We start from the raw sequence: 21,126 nt of genomic DNA, 5'->3' as shown, positions 1-21,126 counted from the left end.
AAGGAGGGGTTATGAATAATTTTAAGGCTAATAAAAAAATGAAATAAATATCCATGCATGGCATTCTTCATTGAGCAAATTGTCTGATACATACTGTCGAAATCATTTTTTTGAAAACAAAAATAAGTTATCGACTTTAAAAACAAAAATTGGAGTCGCCACCGATCCTTGATTGAAGTGTGATCGGCTCACCTTAAAAACGATTTTGGTCTGCGAAATTTGAGAAAATAGGTTCGGGAGTCAATTACGTACGAGGAAGGGTTGGCACCCTCGTAATGCCCAAAAATCGGTACCAAATTTGATTATTTTATGTCTTGATGTCGAAAATTTGAAAAGAGTTTAAATAAAAAATTTAACTCGTGAATGAATTAAAATGATAAACATTCTTATTTCAAAGAAATAAAACATCACACCCAGTGAGTTAGGGCACAATATTTTTAAATCTTCAAAATCAAGTTCGTCTTTGGTTTTAGAAATTCTTATTTCGAGTTGATAAAATGTCACGACCAGTAAGTTAGGACCCGACATTCTTGGATTCCCGAGAATAAGCTTTTATTTGAAATCTTTGTGAATTTATTACAGAACAAATAATTGGCTTTCTAAATTCATCGAAAAATGATCACAATCCAGTAAGTTAGGACACGATCTTTCTCGAGAACCATGAATGCCAAATATTTTGAAAATTTAAAAACGATTTTAATGCTTTAACGAAACCAAAATATATTTTCTTTGGAGACATGATAAAATGCTAATGCATATATATATATATATATATATATATATATTCAAAAATCATGAAAATGAATTAATAATAAAATATATATACATTTTAGAAATAATAAAAATGTATAAATATAATATATTAGTAGATTATAAAAATATGGATATATAGGTATATAAAAGAAGAATGCAGAAAATATATTTATTATAATTTTGGAATAGTGAATGTATATATATATATATTATAAAAAAGTATATATATTCAGATTATAAAATATAAAAAAACTATATAAATATTATAAAACAGAAATATATGTACGTATATATATATAAAACTAAGAAAAATAAAACAATAATAAAATATATAAGATATGGATATGAATTTAAAACATTTAAAATGTATACATATATATATATAATAAAATACATATGCGCGTGTATGTGTATAATAATAATATATAATAACAAAAATAACAGCAGCTTAATAACAATAACAATAACAATATTAACAGACTAATATACAATCTAATTTGCAAAAGCAAATACAATGGATTAAATTTGAATCAAAACAAAATTAAAAACACAAAATCAAATTAAAGCAGAGGATGAATTTGCAAAATGCGTGCAACATGGACGGCAAAAAGGGAAATTAATCCCACCCTTCCAAAATGTTGTGCAGCATGGGATTAAAAAAAGAACAGATTTAATATGTCATGGAAAAATTTGTAAACAATAAAAACAATGGTTTTGAAATGATGAAAAACATGAAAGGATTAAAAACGAAAATAACCCATCAATGCTTAAAACCCATTTCAAATCTTAATTAAAATCCTTATTCCATCTGCAACTTCAACAGCCACATTCATCTTCTTCTCTGCTGTTTCAACTCCACTTCCAATCTGCCACAAAGACGACGGCGCCTCGATGGCGCGCTGCCACCGGTAAGAGCTGTTCCCCTTCTTCTTTGTTTCTTTTTGTTTTAAAGAACAAGAAAGAAAATAAAGAAAACAAGACAGTAAAAAAGAAGAAAAAAATGGAACCCCTGATTACCTTCAAAATTGCTTTTTTATTCTTTTTCTTCTTTCAAATATCTCTGTATACAATATTTTTGCTTCAATTTCTTGTTTTTATCAACTCTCTCAATAATTTTCTGATACAAAAATGTAAACCCCCTATTCTCTATTTCTTCTTTTTTCCCTTAATTTTCGTAACCCCTTGTTGCTTTTCTAGCCCTCCCTTTTATTTATTGTTGTTTGTGGTTTTGTTGCAGGTAGAACGCGAGGGATCACTGAACGTGGGTGATTGCGACATGGGGTGATGGGGTCGTTGCTGCAGATGGAGAACGTGCGAGGATCTGCGGTTTCTGCTTCCATTGCTGCTAAAAACACGTTGTGGGCTATGGCTAATTTTGGGCCAATTGGGCCAAATGTATTTGGGCTGTTGGTTTTTAGTTTGGTGTATTGGGTCATTGGGCTTTAGGATTTTGGGCCCCGGGCAATAATTGGGTATTACACATACCATTAAAAGGCACTTTTAAGTCTAAGCAAACAATTATCATTCACTAAACCATTGAGTAAACTTAAGTTTGAAGCAATAATTTCTTGTGAACATTTAAAAGAAGGAATGAACAAAAGAGTCAAAAAGTAAAAGCACGCAGTATATACATCTGAACCAAAATTTTAAGTTGAGCTCCCACTTGATAATCTACAATTTGATTTATATTTATATCATATATTGAGGATTCAGCAAAAAATATGTTTTAAGAGACTGACTTTAAAATATATAAATTTGTTAAGTTGATCAGGATACCTTTCATACATTTTTATCTCTATCAGAGGATAGCTTTAAAATCTTTTATCTCACATTTATTGACTTTCAACACAGTCTTTTCAAATATGTATTCATATGTTCGGATTATGTGAATTAAATGAAAATCATTCAAAATTAGACATGAGATAAAACAAAATAAACCAAACAAGAATTCTTATCCTAATCTTTTCACTGGTAATTACTAGGAAAAACAATGATTTATATATAAAAGCGTTGTAAATTAAAATATCGAAACTTGCATGAATTGTTTTCTTTACTTGATATGTTTAGGCGTATTCGGTAAAAATATTACAAAACTCCCTTAAGAATCGTCTTTTAGCTTGTTTATTGAAAAATTAGTAAATTGGTTCTTATACATTAGATATAATGTATAATAACAAATTTTGATATAAAATTTATTCAATTTTATTAAAATATTTTAAAATACAATTTTATATAAAATTTTAATAACTTTTACAATCTTCCAAATGATTTTTCTTTAAATTCTAACAATTTTTAATTTTAAACAATTATATATATATATTTATATTTTATATTTTTAAATATTTTTAGGGTTTTATTCCAAATGATTACATCATCATGAGGTCAACATATGCTATGTTCCAATTTGTTATTGGTTAGATATCTCAGTCGGTTTTTTATTAACATCCAAGAATTGAACCGGGCTGGAGGTGGTTCAGCAGAAGAAGCGGGGATGTGATTTAAGATTCTATGATTGGATTACTCTGATGAATAGATAGAAAAAAGAAATCGTCAAATGGGAGTTAAATTCAAGGAAAGTTTTGTATATACAATGAATGTTAGACTTGCAATGTAGATGAACTGATAAAATTCTTTAAATGGTGAACATTCCAAGGTTTTGTAAAGTTAGCTGTAAGAATCCAGCTACCATTAAAGAATATCCAGCCTTTTAGATGATAATCACTAGGGAAACAATGGTGTATAAATGAAAAACTTGATGTTCTCCAATGGAAAAATTTCAGCTTTTTTCCCCCTCTCTTTCATATACTGTAATTATATCTTTCTTCCATGGTGTATAAATCTTTATAGGGTCTACCATAGCAGGAAAAAAAGAAGAGATGAAAACACTTTATACATGGCTGAAACTTGCCACCTTGTGCTGCATTTATTGCTTCTTTTTTATTGCCTTTGCTTTTGCTGCTCCTTCACCAGATGTTGCAGGTTAAATTTCTCTTTTTACTATTTTAACTCTTTTTACTGTAATCCATGTGTTTGTTTTTTTGTTTAAATGAAAATTTTGACCTTTTGTTTTGGTCCTGGATTTAAGCTTTGCTTTGATGATTTGATAAAAGATGTTGGGTTATGATAATTGATTTGTAGACATTAGAAATTGGATCCAAATTTATTGAATGCTATCTCTTAAATGTTGATGTCATGAATAAATTTAGGCCTCTGAGTTTCCCATAGTTTCAAGAGAACAATTTAAGTCTACTGTCAATTAATATCAGTTCTGCAAAGTGCACTCGTTTGTGTGTGGCGACATATTATGTCACAATCTGATTCAGATTATTGGGCATGAACATATGATAAAAAATCATAAGCCAAAATTGTCTTATTTGGGTCACAAACCCTCAAAGTGTTGTCACCCTTAAGTGCACTTTTAAAGTTTTGATAGAAGTTGTAGATAGTAGAATCCAAAATTATAGGTCTAGGGATATAGATAGAAGTTGTAGATAATAGAATCCCAAATTAAACTTGTCAAATGCCACCTTAAGGTGGCTCATTAATCATTTGAGTTAAAATATCGAGATTCATCTAGTTTTTAGATAATAAATTAAGGTTTCTTAAATCTTTTTTTTTTTTTTTTGCTTTTAAATAAAAGAAATTAGAGTCTACTGACATGAAAAGAAGTAGTAGATGCTAAATTTGTTGAATGCCACATCTTAAAGGTGATTTCATGAAATAATTAAGTTAAAATCCAGACACACTTGGTTTTTAGATAACAATTTAAGTTCACAAGGTTACTTGTTCACTTGGTTTTTAGATAACAATTTAAGTTCACAAGGTTACTTGTTTTTACAAAGAAAGTGGTACCCTAAAGACAGAGGAGAGAAATGTAAATACATAAATTCAAACCCAAATTTACTAAATGTAACCTCATAAAGGTAGCTATAAGAATTGAGTTACATTCAAGGTTGACATTGTTTTTAGATACCAATTTAAGTCCACATGAGCTGCTTCTTTTAGTACAAAGATCGTTGCAACTTAGATATAGGGGAAGTGTCTATTAAACATCACTTTTTAAAGGTGACTACATAAGTTAACAAAAATAAACGCTATGTTGACTGTGTTTTTAGATAACAGTTAGGGTCACCTGAGCTCACCTTATGCTTGACTTAGACATTGTAAGCCATTTATTTCCTTTCTTTTTTTTTGGTGCTCAAACAATTTTGATTGAAGATAATAACAATGGTTTTGCTAAGATGGTTTTGGAGCTTGATGCCTGAAAAAATAATGTATAGAATTAGAAGGTAAAAGCCATATCTTCAATCTTACTTTGTTTTATGATTTTGGCTCTATCAACCGTAGATATTTATTATAATTGATTATGACAGACGTGATACAAAATGTGTCTGTTGGTGCAATTTAACAAAGAGGCTATTTGTTTGCAGACTGTTCCTTGAATTTCACTTCATACCCTTACCTACCAAGTGGTAACTGCATTGGTGAAAATGGGAAAGTCATCTTATGGGGCAGTATATCTTCACATCTTTGCTGTCGAAACGCCCTCAATGCCTTGTTTCAAGTTCTTGCAGTTCGAGCTAATCAAATACCAGACAGTATCATCTTCATTGGACAAGATTCATGGAACCAATGCAATTCTCCATTTCCATCACAACCATTAGTTTCCCTACACTCTTGTGGATTTGACAATATTTACTCTGGCAGTTCCAAATGTTCAAACCTATCCCTGTCACAAATTCAGGGCAGTCCACTTTACTTGGAAGCAGTGAAGTTATGTTCTGACTTAAGTTCTTCATTTGACAACACCTGTAAGAAGTGCACTGATGCCATAGAAAAGGTAGCTGAATCTCTGTTGGCACTAGTACAAAGGCAAAAGGATCATACTGAAAGAACATTATGTAGTTTAGCTGCAGTTCTTTCGGTTGCTGCTGCAAATGTTACTGATAGCTCTTTTGGTCCAAATTTGTTTAGCTGTATGTCTTCTTTAGATGATTTTGGTAAGGACCATAACTTGTTTAGAATCCTTTTTTTGCCTTGCATTCAAGTCTATGTTCCAAGGACTCAGTAAATACCTGAAAAAACTCAAAAACATACTCGTATCTGATACTTACAACTGAGTCTGAGTAACATAGGTGTTCAAGTTCCCTAACCCTGACTTTGAGCTTTTCTTTGCCTAACAGATCCAGGCTATATCAAACTCAAAAGTAAGTTGATTTTCTTATCTCATCTCTTGCAGCTGTTTGATTCTGTTCAAGTCAGGGATTTAAATTATGGTTGCGGTTTAATCTTGGTGAATATTTTAAAAAATGCTCACTGAAATAATTTTATAGGGAACCTAGCAAAAGCACTTGTTGCAGTCTTTGTAGCAGTCATGGTGCTGATTTTGATCCTAGTCTTGGTAAAATTTGTGACCCTAAAGAAAAGCAAGATCCAAAAAAGGCTTCCGAAACCACTGCTACCAAAGGACATCAATAACTGGTCTTGCCTCTACATCTTCTCAAAGGCTGAGATTGAGAAAGCTATAAGCATTAACAATAGAAAGAAGAGTTTAGGCCGAGGGAGTGCTGGCGAAGTTTTCGAAGGCAGGTTGCCTAGTGGACAAGTTGTGGCCATCAAGCAGATAAAGAAAGGCAACTCTTTGGATTCTTTCACCAGGGAAGTTGCCGGTCTATCCCGGATTCGGCATCCGAACCTTGTATCTTTGCTCGGTTGCTGTATCGAAGGCGATGAGCAGTATTTGGTCTTGGAATATTGTCATTCAGGGAATCTTGCTGACCATATCCTACGTAAAGTTTTCTTGCAACCATTACATGTTTGTTCTTTCTATCTGTAATTTGCTAATTTTCTATCCCAAATTGCAGTTTTCGTGCTTTAAGAAGGGCAGTGGCATTACAGATGCCGGGTTCAGGTCTCAGATCTTTTGAATGTCACCGTTTAAGAGTGGAAATTTATAAACTGACCGAACTATGTTTCGTTTTCAGGGAAAGACACTGTCTTGACATGGGAAAAAAGAGTTAAGATCCTAAGAGATTGTGCACTTGGGCTGAGGTATCTCCACAATTACATTGATGGATGCATTGTGCATAGAGATATTAAGGTAACACAGATCATAACCTACTAATCTGTCTCTACGAACTATGCTGCTCCGATTTTTCATTTTCAGACACATATTCAGACATGAGTATGTATGATTCTGACATCCGAGTCCGAGTAACATAGTATATGATAATTGTTCCTAATACTGAATGCTTGTCTTTTAGCTCACAAACATCCTCTTGACCGAAGATTTGGAGCCTAAACTCTCAGATTTCGGGCTCGCAAAGATGCTAGGAATGGAGGAAAGCAAAGTTTTCACTGATGTTAGAGGAACAATAGGTTATATGGATCCAGAATATATGAGCAATGCGAAGCTAACCTGTGCCAGTGATATCTACAGCTTTGGCATTGTAGCCTTGCAACTTCTTTCAGGACAGAAAGTTTTCGAGTTGGATCTCGATGCCAGTGAACAACTTACACGAAAAGTACATATTTTGAGTCTTTTAGTTGTCAATATTCACTGCAATTGATTGCCAACAATAAGTGTCATTTAAATCCGAATACTTGATGTAGGCAAAGGATGTGAGCCTGGGAAATCGTCCATCAACAGATTTCGAAGATCCGAGGCTTCATGGAAATCTCAATAGGAAAGATTTCGAAGCCATTTTAAAAATTGCAGTACTTTGTGTTGCCAAATCGAGTAGGGGCCGACCACCTATCGATGTTGTTTTTGATGAGTTAGAGAAGGCTTGGAAAAACACAGTGGCTGACATGGTTTAATTACCTTCAATCCCTTTCATTGTTTACATCTTATATATAGTTCAGAGCCGAATCACGTATTAATTCGTTGAAATATGTATACAGAAAATGAGGAAAGAAATTGGTCCATCAGCAACACCACAGTCAAGGTCCATGGAAGTTACTTCATTGTGAATGCAGAGGTTTCGGAAGGGTAATTCGGATACTTGCTTATAATAAAAGTTGTGGTAATATTATAAAGATGGAAATTAGGAAAAGTTATTTTCTTCATTAGACATTTTTGTGATTCACAGGAGAGAGAAGATTAAAAAAAAAAAAAGAGTTTCAGAAAGAAGGAAGAGGTCTTTGGTCCTTGTAAGAAACTGGGAAGATTATGTCAATTACTAGTGAATATCTCATTGATGCAGGCATATACACACACACACATATATATATATATATATATATATATAGAGAGAGAGAGAGAGAGAGAGAGAGAGATGTGTATATTTGTTGACTTTCTGGTTTTCAAGCTAAAGTTGATGTTTTAAGAGGAAGATGTTGTGAAATACTATGCAAGTCTATTAAGCTATGCGAGTTTTGCTGAAATATACTGTATTGTATTTCTTCTCTTAAAATATAGTTTTTTTTTAAAGTGTCCGACTGCTTAAGAAACCAAATATTCATAAATTAGACTTAAAAATAAATTCATGAATTAGACTTAAAAGAACAAACTGGGGAAAAAAGGGTTAATTTCAAACCACAATATATTCATTAATTATATGCAACATATTGAACTTATATTAGTGTATATTTTCCGACATATTATATGCTGTTGGAAAATTAAACAAGTTCGGTCCCAAGTCTTAGCTCTTTATGTACACAGACCATCAGTGTTGAGAAGCAATGTAGTCCTTAGATTTCAACTCGATCAATGACACTATCATCGTCATTCTCTGACTCAGATTCCCCTCGATGTATGATATTCATGATCGTCTTTGTGGCTTGGCCGACGGCATGAGAAGTTTTTCTAGCAGCCCCGGCAACAACGGGTTGTATAGAGATGATAGGTAGACTAGCCCTTTCCTGAATCATTGCTGGGTATAAGAGGAAATGGGGTTAAATAAAATGAAACCAATACCGAGCCTTTATGTCGGGGCGGTTCAAGAGCGAGCTTTGAACTTACACATAGTCTGTTGGTGGGCAAGCGAACCGATCTGTCGAATTCCAGCTTCAGCGGCCTGCATAGCTTGAGCTGATTTGTTCACACCATCGGCTATCTCTTGGCTAAGTGGCAATTGCAAACCAAAAGCATTATACTATTGTGGCATCGGAAAGGAAACAGAAATGTCAAAAGTTGACACTTGACATCATATTTATTATTCATTTAAGAAGTCATTACATCTATCAACTATAATATGCTATGACTATGCAACAAAAGGATGAAAATATGAGTGTGTCAGTGTCGGATATAGGTATGTGTCTGACATGAGCATGTTCAATTTTCTCTTAATTTTTTCTGATCATATCCTCATAACGATACTCCCGTACTTCAAGAAAAATAAAGACTCAGAGCAAAACAGTGCAAGAGTATACAACAAAAAAGACAAAGAAGATTTAATTGTTACCTTAAATCACTTAGTTCCAGTGTAAGATCACTGATTTCCATGCCCGAAAGCCTAATCGCAGCCATTGTACTGGGAAGTTCCTCCCGAGCCGTATCTGCGAGCTTGGAAAGAGAAACCGCAGCTCTTCTCATGGCCTGCAAAACAGGAAACAATCGAAATAAAATTACCAATTATTAAATGCAAACTAGACCTAATCATTGTATCGAATCCGAAAACCTATGCTCAATTTTATCTCAACTGAAGCATTCCTTTCTTTGATTGAGGCTGACATAGACTTCCTAATTATCACATAAGGGGTAGTTTAAAATATCAAGTATAGTAGGCATACGCCAAAATCCCCATGAACAACCTTGAACTAACTCATCACTGTTAATTAGCATATCAAAACTACGACAAAGTTACAAATATGATGTCAGAACACTTACAAACAGTGTAGGAACAGCTGCAATGACCAGACTTGTAAACGCCAAAGAAGCCTGCATGTATCCAAGTGATTGGTGTCAACCAATCCGAAAATATAGAAAATTGAAACACCAAACATAGTACTTAATACCAATGCAAAACACTTGAATTTCTACCACTGCCTGCCTATAGAAAGAATCTATCTGATTTGCAGTAACAAGCCAAAGAAAACTGCAAAAAATAAAAATTATCCAACAAATTGTTCAAATACCATATGCATCCAACAAAGTGCAAAAAACTGATTATAACAATGAAACTATAATCAACAAATGCAAAAAGAAATGATACATGAGAAAAGTATAGACTATCCTATGTTACTAAGACTCGAACATGAGTGTAGGATACGAATATGCTTCTAACACGAGTAAGTTCAATTTTTTCCAAGTTTTTATGTGTACTTGGAGGGTTCTAAAGAAAAAATTGAATAGTGGGAACGGCATACTATAACCAAGTTACTATTCCAACATTATCAAACATCAATTTCATATATATATATATATATATATATAAGCTACATGCAAACAAGAGATGCTTATCAAATTTTGAAAATATCCATTAAGCAATAAGAAGCACTCACATAAAACATGCCCAAAACCAAGAACTGCCCTTAAACAACCTCAAAATAAGCACTAAATAATCTCAAAACATAAAAGAACAATCCGTTTACACTTTACAGAACATATTTAGCACACCTTCCAAGTAATGAGACTATCAATCAAATATTCTCTCACACATACGCACATATATAGCATGAAAATTCCACATACACACATATATAGCACACAATAACCTGAAAAGCCTTAAAACCATACCGTACAAGCAATAAAAGTGAACAGATAGAAGGCTTGATCACTCAAACTCATCTTTTGAGTTGGAATAAAATTTGGGACGATTGGATGACCAATCCCCACATTGTAATTCTCATTGGATTCTCCATCAAGATTAGATTTTGAGGTTTGGGGCAATCCATTGGACTCCAAATTGAACTCCTTTGTAGTTGAACTAGTATAAGGAGTGGAAGAACAAAGTGGGACGAAACAAGAAGAAGAGGATCTTGAAGAAAAGGGAAGAGAAGAGGGTGCTTTCAAAAATGAAATTTGGGCTTTTGTCTTACCATGGAAAGAAAGGAATTGGAGTGAAGAATTTGATGTGGGGTTTGCGTTTAACAAGAGATTTTCTTTCATTTGAGGGGATTTTCTTGAAGAACAAACGGTATTTTTGAGTTTCGGGAAAAAATGGATGAGGTGTGAATTTTTTATTTTTAATAGAGGAACTGATTTTTTTATTTATTATTTTTAGGATAATGTTGTCTGTCCAGCAACCGTTAGTACATTTTTGCTTACTTTGCTTTGTCTTGTCCGAACCTGAAATTCTTATTTTTTTATAGCTAAATTTACTCTTTAATCCATAAAAAATTCGAATTTAATCATTAAATTTTTAAAAATAGTCAGATTATTGGATTTTAATAAAATATTAATTAAAATGTTAAATTCTTAAATATGACAGCATGCATGATAATCTACATGTATTTCATGCGCTTTTTTTAATTTTAAGACTTTTTTAAAAAATTTAAAATTTTTTAAATATTTTATAATTTTTTAAATTATTTGTTAACTTGTGTCATGTCAACATCAAGTACATAAACTGCCACGTGAGTTGGAACGCCGACATCGTTAAAATTTTAATATTTTAATTAACATATTCTCTATAAAAATGATTTTGACTTATTTTTAAAGTTTCAAATTTAATTAAAATACAAGTTAAATTGAAAAAGATCTAAATTTATGGTGGCTAAAATAATTTAAAATTCTTTAAATTTTGAAATTCTGATGTATGTTCTAATACATTCTTATAATCAATACATGATTGAATTTTTAGTGTACTTATTTTAAATTTTTACAATAATTTTTTAATTTTTTTAAATTTCATATCCGAATCAACTATAAGTAGAATCAAGAATTATAAAATACAACTTAAAAAATGGTAGAAAATTCTGAACATTGAATTTATACCTAAACCGATATTGTACTTATATTATTATAAAATTGGGTCTCAACTAAAATAAATTATTAAAATATCTTTATTTTAACAAAGTGAAATATTAATTTAAGAGTTATTTTGTTTTTTATATAAAATATAAAAAAAATCATAATTATAATCGGATTTGAATCCAGAGCACCAAACATTCAATCTCCCGACTTCACCATTTTAAGTAAAGTAATATTTAGTTTTTATGTGAATTCTTAATAAATATATTATATAAATATATTCACCCACATCGTGGGTGTGTCATAATCTTATTAATATTGTCGTCGATTGAGTTAGTGTCACGAGTCAACTTCATATCAACTTCATGTGCAAATTCATGATTTGTCAACTGGTCTCTTTTCGGAAGCAGTGCCGCAACAATTTGAGAATTTTCTTGGCCATTTTGTGGACTATGATGTAGCTGCGGTCACTAAGGGATTTCGTGCCCAAATGCATGTGCGGGTTCGCCTTGATGTTTGAGTTCCGTTGATGTAACAATTTGAGCATTTAACACTATTTTGTTTTGTATGTGATTGGCTTGGTTATACGAGCTTCAGTCACATGACAATGTATAGCAAAAGCCCTAGCGATCCGAGAGGCTTTATCTTCGTTGAAATCTTTATTGATTATAGAATCAAATTTGGTTTTGTAATTCAAGATTGTTATTATGTTGAAGTATTTTTTTTAACACTTGTCCTTTTTTTAGATTAGCCGGGATGCTACTAAGGAAAGCGGCTCATCTCCTATTTAGGGTAGCTTTATCTAATTGACACGCATGATTAGAATGGATATAGTTATGGATGTATGGGATAAGCATGCTAGCTTGGATATAACGCTCAATTACGTACAAGGAATCTATATTTTTAATATTTTTATTAATTAATAGTAAATTAATTTGAATTAAATAATAAATATTTATTTTTAAAAATTAAAATATTGCTATTAATATTATATTTTAAGCGCTCAAAATAAAAATAAATAAATAAGTAATCTAGGACATTACATAGTTTAATTATTTTAGTTACTTCTGTTAAAATTTCAAACAAAAATCTAACACGTGTTTTTCTTTTAAATTTTGATTTTCTTTTCTCTTTCCTGATTCTTCTCCTTTTTCTTCTAACCCTAGTTGTCGCCAATCAAAGAGCTCCACCACCAATGCTACGATGAACACAAAACCACTATCCAATGATAAGTCTTCACACCCTCAATCTATCTTTCGGTTTAGATTTTCCTAAAAAGCAACCAAAACCTACAAAACCTCAAGCCAAAGTTCTAAGCTGAAAACTTCAATCCACCGACGTCCACAGGTGGAACATCGCGACCTCGAGATATGTTGTTCTCTTCAACCCCTTCTCTACCTTCACCATTCAGATTATTGAACGGAGCTTCGATGCCCAAATAACCAATAAGCTCTAAAAGACAAGTTTTTCTCTATGCTTTTTTTCCTTTTTTGTTCTTTCTCTAATTTTTGCTTTGCATCTAACTCTATGTCTTTTGCTTGATTTTTTTCCATCCTTCATCCATTATAGAGGCTTTTTTGTTTTTATTTGCTTTTTTCGATTGGTGGTTTGATGGTTGCTGGTGTATGTGGGGTGAGGATTGCTCACAATCTAGGTTTTTAGTTCTTCCCGAGTCAATCATGCTTTGCTTCTCCGAGCTTCATCTTACTTTCCTAGAAAGTTCACTTCATATTGGAGGATTGCTCGCGAAAATGAGCAAGGCCGTGGATTTTAATAAAGATGGAGATAGTGACCATTTAATTCTAAGTGCATATTAGGATTGTCGCCACCGCCCTCAACATTTTGCCGTTAAATTCGATGAATGTTTGCGGTGCAATTTTAAGGCTAGGTGAAAATACAATATTTTATAATTTAAATTTATGAAAATTTTAAAATTACCTACATGTGTGGAATAATTATTTTATAAAAATTACTTCAAGAGTGGGGATTAATTGAGAAAGGAACTCAACCCCAAACCAAGAACTTATTGACTAAATAAGCTAATATTTTCTTTTCTTAATTCATCATTATGCAAATTTTGAACCAACATTGAGTTAACATACAAATAATCTATTTATAGATAAATAATTTTTTATGTAATATTTTAAAACAGAAACATAAAAGGTGACTTTTTCTCAAAACTAAAGTATCATCATTAACAACAATAATTAATTCCCTCGTCACTAATAGTAATTAATCCCGAGTTGTTGAATTCTCTCTAATGAAATAACATATCACGCCAATGGAAATTTACCTGTATCAAAGTCAGAGAAATTATTATATGCCCTTCACCCACGGTTTGCCCATCAACAAACCTCACCAATCCAACTCGTTGGCACTCTTTAATCCCCAGCACTTTCGGCAAAGCTACCTTTGCTCTCCCCACCACGATGTAGCCTCTTGACGGCCCTGGATTCCCGCCGATCCGCATAACTTCCAGACTCAAAAACTTATGTTCCGATATAACAACATTGATCAATGGGATATTAAATAGTTGTTCCCATATAAATATCGGATACCCTCTACTTGCACCAGTCTCGTACTGATCTGAAGGGTTAACCCAAAACACCACTCGATAATTCCTCCAATGAACTTCCGAGTACACGCTCGATGGGTCAATCTCTTCTGCATAATGGATGTGCATTTGTAAAATATAATTTTTTTTAACGAAATTTGGGTCTTGTATTCTCCTTATTTTTTGGGTTGAATCTAACTGAGGCATTTTGTTTTTGTGCTCGATTTCCTTTTTCTCCTTCTCCACCTATAAAAAAATGAAAAAAAAAAAAACTCAAAAGAATATTGGTTTCTTGTGCATGAAGTAAGAGAGAAAAAATTTGTCAGACTATAAAATTTACCTTCTTGTTTAGGTTCAATGTAAACATGGTTGAACTTTGAAGAAGAAATAAGAAAGATGAAAGCTTTAATTTTGTGTGTTAATGGAGATTGGGCGGCGAGTTTTAATTATAAATGTGATATAAAACAGTTTTAGTGAAAAAGGAACTCTTTCTATATATGGAATAGATTAAGATTAGATTAGATTACATTAGATTAGATTAGATTAGATTTAATAAAATAAATAGAGTAATAATCTGACCATATAGAAAATTTTACTTATAGTCCAACTTTTATTTTATTTTAAGGGTGAGATTGTCTTTTTTTCCCTCTACCGAAAAATGGGTAAATTAATCTCTATACATTAGATTAGTCCCTGTAAATTAATCCCTCTACCGAAAAAATGCGTTTTTCCTTGTACATTTGAGTGGTGGGGCAAAATGCAATCCAGTTTCTAATATAGGGACCTCCATAATACTTTTACCGAAAAAATATTCCATTAAAATCACAAGGATTTCTCTATTTTTACAAGTGAGTTAATTATTATGTAAAGCAATTAAATTTGTGATTAAATCAAACTAATATTATCAAGAACATGTTGCAACCATATATTATTAATTATTATATGAAAGTTGACAAATTAGCATATATTTTTTCACTGTGTAAATTTTGTAAAAAAAATGATCATGGTTTAATCAAAATTATTTGCATACTAGAATATAGATTTCATTCGATTCGGTCAGTGTCATGACTCGAGGAGATATCGAACCGGCTTCCGCGTTGGTTCGACTCGATAAGCATCAGAACGACTTCCCGCATGGTTGGTCTATCAGAAGGTGACATGCTTGTGCATATTAAAGCAATTTTCATGACTGTTAACATATGACAGACGGTTCTCTCATCTCGTTGATTCAACCGAGAATCGAGCATTCCAGGTGATAGCGAGTGATCTCGGATGTAATGTCTCACCCATGTTACGAGGTCACCGCCTTGATCTAGTGGTTGAACTGGTGTTCTGCCTGTTAGTAACTCCAATAGGACAACTCCGTAGCTATAGATGTCGCATTTTTCGGTCACTTTCATTGTGTATGCATATTCTGCGGTTTAAATGATCATGGCTCATTAGCTAAAAGCACACAAAAGCTTAATGTTTGAAACATTTTCATGGAGTAAAATTTTAATTACCTGGAGCAATGTAGCCATAAGAACCTGCAATTGCAGACATTGACTTGGTTTGTGGCATATCCATGACTTTGGCTAATCCGAAATCACCGACGCGAGCTTCGAACTTTTCGTTGAGCAATATGTTATTCGATTTTATATCACGGTGAAAAATCCGAGGCTTGCAATCATGATGCAGATAAGCAAGGCCTTGAGCAGCTCCCAATGCGATCAAGAACCTTGTTCTCCAATCAAGATGGCAGGATGTACCATAAAGCAGCTCCCCCAAGCTACCTCTTGACATGTATTCATAAAGAAGGAGATTCGAACCTTGGTGATAGCAGAAACCATAAAGCTTCACGATGTTCCGGTGCCGGATATTCCCCAATGTTAGAATTTCAGCTCGGAAGCTGTTGTCAACGTTATTATTGCCTTCCCGTTGTGAGGCAAGCTTCTTAACAGCAACGGCTTGACCACTTGGCAAGACAGCTTTATATACAGTTCCACAAGCTCCCCTACCAACAACAAAGCTCTCGTTGAAATTTTCGGTCGCTGCAACCAAGTCCCGGAATGTGAATCCTTCCTTTGGGGAGAAGTAAATGTCCGAAACTTGAGTAGTTGGTGGCTTTTCTTGCAAAGTAGCAACCGTTCTAACTGGCCTTCTCATGAAATATATAATGACTGCTATTAAAACGAGAGAAACTCCACCGATAGTTGCTGCAATTATAGCAACAAGTTTACCTAACCGGATTTGTTTATCTTTCGTATCTGGCACAGGAGGGGATGAAGATAATGGTGGATTGCAACCACCAAGAGGACCTCCACAGAGACCTCTGTTCTCGATAAAGCTGCTGATAGCCATGTTGTTGAGGCGCGGTAGTGATGGTATAGGCCCTGTTAAGTCATTATATGAAAAGTTGTATCCGAATAAGCTTGGTAGGTTAGCAAAAGAACCTGGAATTTCGCCACTCAAATGGTTGTTATTAAGCATAAGGTATTCCAATAAAACGAGATTGCCGAGCTCTTGAGGGATTACTCCAGAGAGATTGTTGTAGCTGAGATTCAATGCAATTTGCAAGCCAGAGAGGGAACCTAAAGCAGCTGGTATATTGCCACTGAATGAGTTGCCCCCCATTTGTAACTCTGTCAAACGAATAAGATTTCCGAGCTCGGGAGGTATTATCCCGGACAGATCATTGTCTGAAAGCTTGAGAAGCTCCAACTGAGATAGTGCTCCAATCTCACCAGGTAAATTCCCCGTAAATCTGTTCCTGCTGAGATCGAGCCGTTGAAGCATTTTGCAGTTAAACAGTTCTGGTGGTATCCTTCCTATGAATGAGTTAGATGAGATGTTAAAGCTCGCCAATTGAGACAGATTACCGATCTCTCTTGGCAACTCTGATGTAAAGTAGTTATAATGAAGGTGTAGCCTTTGCAAAGCTTTGCAGTTCCCGATCTCCGCCTGAATCGGTCCTCTGAAGTTGTTCTGGCCTAGCTCGATCGCAGACAGATTAACCAACTTGCAAAGATTTAACGGAAGACTCCCTGTAAGGCTGTTTCCGGTTAAAAGAAGTTGAACTAATGGTAAGCAGTTTGTAACACCGGATGGGATATTCCCGGTGAGCTTGTTTGTCCCAAGGTTGAGAAACATCAGGTTCAAGTTATGACAAAGATGTCGAGGGATCCTTCCTGTTAATTGATTGTTGGATAAATCAACAACCCAAAGCAGGCTATAAGCCCCAAGTTTCCGAGGAATGGTACCGGTGAGTGAATTGTCAAAGAGCTGAAACATGACCAGTTCTTCCAAATACTGAAACCCGACCGGAATCCGACCAGTGAGATTATTTATGGAAAGATCAAGCTTTGACAAGTTCTTCAAACTGGTAAGCTCAACAGGGATAACACCAGTAAGCTGGTTTTCGAAAAGATAAAGCAAATTCAACCCTTTTATGTTGCCAAACTCAACTGGTATTTCTCCGGTCAACAAATTCTCCGAGAAATCGATCTGTTCGGCAAATGAAAGGTTCCCAATCTCCCTCGGGATCGTTCCATTCAACTCATTTCTGTAAAGAAACAAGTGCTTGAGATTTATAAGGTTCCCAAGCTCCTTGGGGACACTTCCAACAAGCTTGTTCTCATACAAAGCAAGAGTACTCAAATTCGTGCAATTGCCAATCTCTCCCGGAATCGAACCAGAGAGTTGATTATCCCAAAGGATCAACTCTCTCAAACTCGTAAGCATCCCGATCTCCGCCGGAATCGAGCCGGTTAATTCATTTTGTGCAAGACCAAGGTACTGCAAACTCTCACATGAACCTATATTCGAAGGTAAACTCCCCGTCAACCGGTTCTGACCGGCTCGAAAACTCTTTAGGCTCTTAAGGTTGCAAAAAGAACTCGGCAATGATCCATTGATATCGTTGCTATATGCAAGCAATTGTGTCAAAGAAGAAAGGTTCCCAATCTCATCAGGGAAAGGCCCTGAGAATCTATTATTGTATATCTTTAGAGTTGTTAAATATGAAAGGGTGCCTATTTCTTTGGGAATTTGAGCTTCAAATTCATTGTCATTGAGATTAAGAATCTCCAAATTTGAACAATTCCCAACCTCTTTTGGGATGTTATTGGACAACCCATTGTGAGAAAGATCAAGGACAGTCAACTGAACCAATCCACCAATGCTAGGAGACAAAGAACCAGACAGGTTCATTGAACTCAAGTTAAGAGACTGAACTACAAGGTCGTAAGAATAATAATCAATGGGGGAGCAACTTACACCATTCCATCCACATGGAGTTGGATCATTAGGGTTCCAATTGCTTAAATGATGGAACTTGTCAACAAGATTTCTCTTGATTTCAAGCAGGTATTGACCCTCTGAGTTAAGCCCTTTGGATTGATGAACTAAAAGGACATGAATAAGTACAAAAACAATGAACAACCGTCTCCATATTGATGATTTCCCCATATCCAAAGGTCTCATTCACATGAATATTTTCAAGCTGAAATCAGTATATAAAATCAAATCCCACAAACCTGAAGTTAAAAAGGAATGTTTTCAACTATCAATATATCAATACATATGGATTAAATTGTAAAAGTTGAATAGAATGAAATGCATAAATTAAACAGTACACTGCAAATAAAACAAAAAGAACAGAGCTTGGCATACCTCTATAGAGTTCATTTCCCAGAAAATATTCACACAAGGAAAAACTCAGAAAGGCTCCAACTTTGAGTGAAGATATGAAATGGGGTTTTATTAAAGAAATGAAAAAACTAATTTCCAAATGGACTCAAAGTTGAATAAACTGAACAGCTTTTTATTTTTAACTTTATGGGATTATGCTAAAAGAAACAAAGAAAAGGCAAGGGTTTAGGATTTGTCATTGTTTACAGAATGATTTTCAGACAACCCTTTTTTGTGCTTATGAAGGATTTTTACGTAAGAAAGAGATGGTCGATAAAGCATGATCATGTTCTTGTCTATCACCCCATCATCTCTTTGCCATTATATATTTTAGTGCTCCATAAAAGCTTTAAACATGAATGTTTATTTTTTAAGTTTTCTTCCTTGCTCTCGTTCTGGTCATATCTGTTCCTTTTTACACAATGACTAAAACTATTCAAAATCCTTTCCCAACCCATAAATGAAAGAACAATATGTTTCAGCGCATTCAAACTCACGTCCTCCTTATCCTTATGGACAATAATACTTATGTTAGTCGAACTAAAACTCAACCTACGATAAAAAATTTAAATATAATTTAAATTCTAGAAATATAATATTTGAGCGATCAACTTGCTGACAATGGAGAAAAAAAGGTACTATGTATATAGTCATCAGGTAGGTATAGTTAAAATTATAATTTAGGAATTTTTATATTTTAATTTATTATGTATTTGAAATTAATATACGAATATATATATGAAGAAATCATCTCATACAGAATGTTTTTATATTTAATACGAAAATTAGAGACCAAAAAAACATATCCTCTTAAAATATATTTAAAAATAATTAACATGATATAAATATATATATGTAACATATTTATAGATTTTAAAATTTATAATTTCAAATTGTGAGTTGCTAGAGATTCTTTTCAATATCAATAAGGCAACCGCCCATGTGAAAAATTAATATTTTTCCACCTTATCTCCTCCTATATGTTATTATTTTATAAAATCTATAATCAAGTCAACTTGTAATCAGTAGTTTGGATTTATTTAAATACAACCATTTTTTTAAATTTAAATCTTAATTAAGTTTATTCATACAAATACAACAATTAATCATACTTAATTAACTAATTTATAATATAAACAAAAATATTTAGAACATCATTCTCCAAGTTATATTTTGAAATTGGCTTAATATAACATTTAGTTTCGAATTTGGTACCTAAACTTTTTTCTCAATTTAATACCTAAACTTGACTTTTTTCCTAATTTGGTACCTAAGCTTTTTTTAGGTTCAATTTGATACTTAAATTTATTAAATGTTATATATATTACATAAAACCCTAACAACGTTAAATTTTTTTGTTATGCTACAAAAATATTGTAGTGAATTTTATATATTAAACAAAACAATATTTAGAACATCATTCTCTCTGTTATATTTTGAAATTTGATGAATAAAATCCATCCTTAAATTTTTCATTCTTTTTAATCAATAGGGCTAGATATTTTTTTCATGTTAATCGAGTTAAGATTCAATCGTTATAAATTAGTAAAATTAACAGTTCAAATTTATGTGTCTTATCGACAACTGGATTAAGATTTTAATATTTTTGTAGAATTAAAGTCTAACAAATTAAAATATATATATGTAAAGTAAGGAGATAAAATTCAAAATTACTCATTCATTCTTTACCATCCCAAATGAAAATGGGCAAAGCCCATTGTTTATAGTTGTTTATTTATTTATCTATTTTCATGATAACTTTGAATAATCTTCATTCTTTACCTTAGTCAAGGTTGAAATGATATGCCATTTTTTTTTTGTATAGTTAAAGCTACATATATCCAAGATCCCCCAATTTTATACCTATGAGTTCCACTTATATAATTAAAACCATGAGTTTTCAACTTTTATATATTTTTACTGATTGAGTCTTAATTCGATTGACATGAGTATTATTGCCATAAGTTCTAGAACTATTCATAGTCTCTCCCCAACACTTAAATAGGAGGATAATGCGCTGAAGCGCATTTGAACTCACGTCCTCTTGTACTGGCAACAAAGCCTATATCAATCGAATTAAAACTCAATCAACGGATCACATTTAAATTTAATTATAAAAGTATATTTTTTTAATGGAGATTTAATTATAAAAAAAATAAATATTTATTTATTTATATATTTAACCTCAATTCAATAACCCTTCTCACTAAATTAATTAACTAAGATAGTCATTGGAGCCAACCAAACTAAGTCAATTCGGTTATTTTGGTTATGATATCATAATAAACCAGTTATC

The 21,126-nt window shown here is 33.0% G+C and overlaps 3 protein-coding genes and 1 long non-coding RNA gene across 4 annotated transcripts; 2 read left to right on the top strand and 2 right to left on the bottom strand.

Moving 5' to 3' along the window:
- The first annotated feature begins 1,249 nt into the window (after positions 1-1,249).
- On the top strand, positions 1,250-2,317 carry LOC105793720 (uncharacterized). The gene is made up of 2 exons (XR_001133558.2): positions 1,250-1,661; positions 1,991-2,317. It is a non-coding gene; the product is annotated as an uncharacterized LOC105793720 (long non-coding RNA).
- Positions 2,318-4,980: 2,663 nt separating this feature from the next.
- On the top strand, positions 4,981-8,259 carry LOC105792619 (probable leucine-rich repeat receptor-like protein kinase At5g49770). The gene is made up of 8 exons (XM_052634904.1): positions 4,981-5,042; positions 5,167-5,753; positions 5,937-5,960; positions 6,087-6,542; positions 6,738-6,853; positions 7,017-7,277; positions 7,366-7,566; positions 7,657-8,259. Exons 1-8 carry the CDS (start codon positions 4,981-4,983, stop codon positions 7,723-7,725), a joined length of 1,776 nt encoding a protein of 591 aa, XP_052490864.1. The 3' UTR covers positions 7,726-8,259.
- Positions 8,260-8,269: 10 nt separating this feature from the next.
- Positions 8,270-10,879, bottom strand: LOC105792620 (uncharacterized). Its single transcript, XM_012621280.2, has 5 exons — positions 10,433-10,879; positions 9,584-9,634; positions 9,159-9,292; positions 8,717-8,817; positions 8,270-8,627 (listed from the first exon to the last, which is right to left on the bottom strand). The coding sequence occupies exons 1-5, from the start codon at positions 10,802-10,804 to the stop codon at positions 8,446-8,448; spliced, it is 840 nt and encodes a 279-aa protein (XP_012476734.1). The 5' UTR covers positions 10,805-10,879; the 3' UTR covers positions 8,270-8,445.
- A 4,184-nt stretch (positions 10,880-15,063) lies between these two features.
- On the bottom strand, positions 15,064-19,113 carry LOC105792617 (probable leucine-rich repeat receptor-like protein kinase At5g63930). The gene is made up of 3 exons (XM_012621277.2): positions 18,813-19,113; positions 15,665-18,676; positions 15,064-15,576 (listed from the first exon to the last, which is right to left on the bottom strand). The coding sequence occupies exons 2-3, from the start codon at positions 18,621-18,623 to the stop codon at positions 15,206-15,208; spliced, it is 3,330 nt and encodes a 1,109-aa protein (XP_012476731.1). The 5' UTR covers positions 18,624-18,676; positions 18,813-19,113; the 3' UTR covers positions 15,064-15,205.
- Between the last annotated feature and the right edge of the window lie 2,013 nt (positions 19,114-21,126).

Source organism: Gossypium raimondii, chromosome 8 (genome assembly GCF_025698545.1).
Source record: "Gossypium raimondii isolate GPD5lz chromosome 8, ASM2569854v1, whole genome shotgun sequence".
Taxonomy (NCBI): domain Eukaryota; kingdom Viridiplantae; phylum Streptophyta; class Magnoliopsida; order Malvales; family Malvaceae; genus Gossypium; species Gossypium raimondii.
The sequence above is the reverse complement of the archived record's forward strand: the minus strand, read 5'-3'. Positions and strand labels throughout refer to the sequence as shown.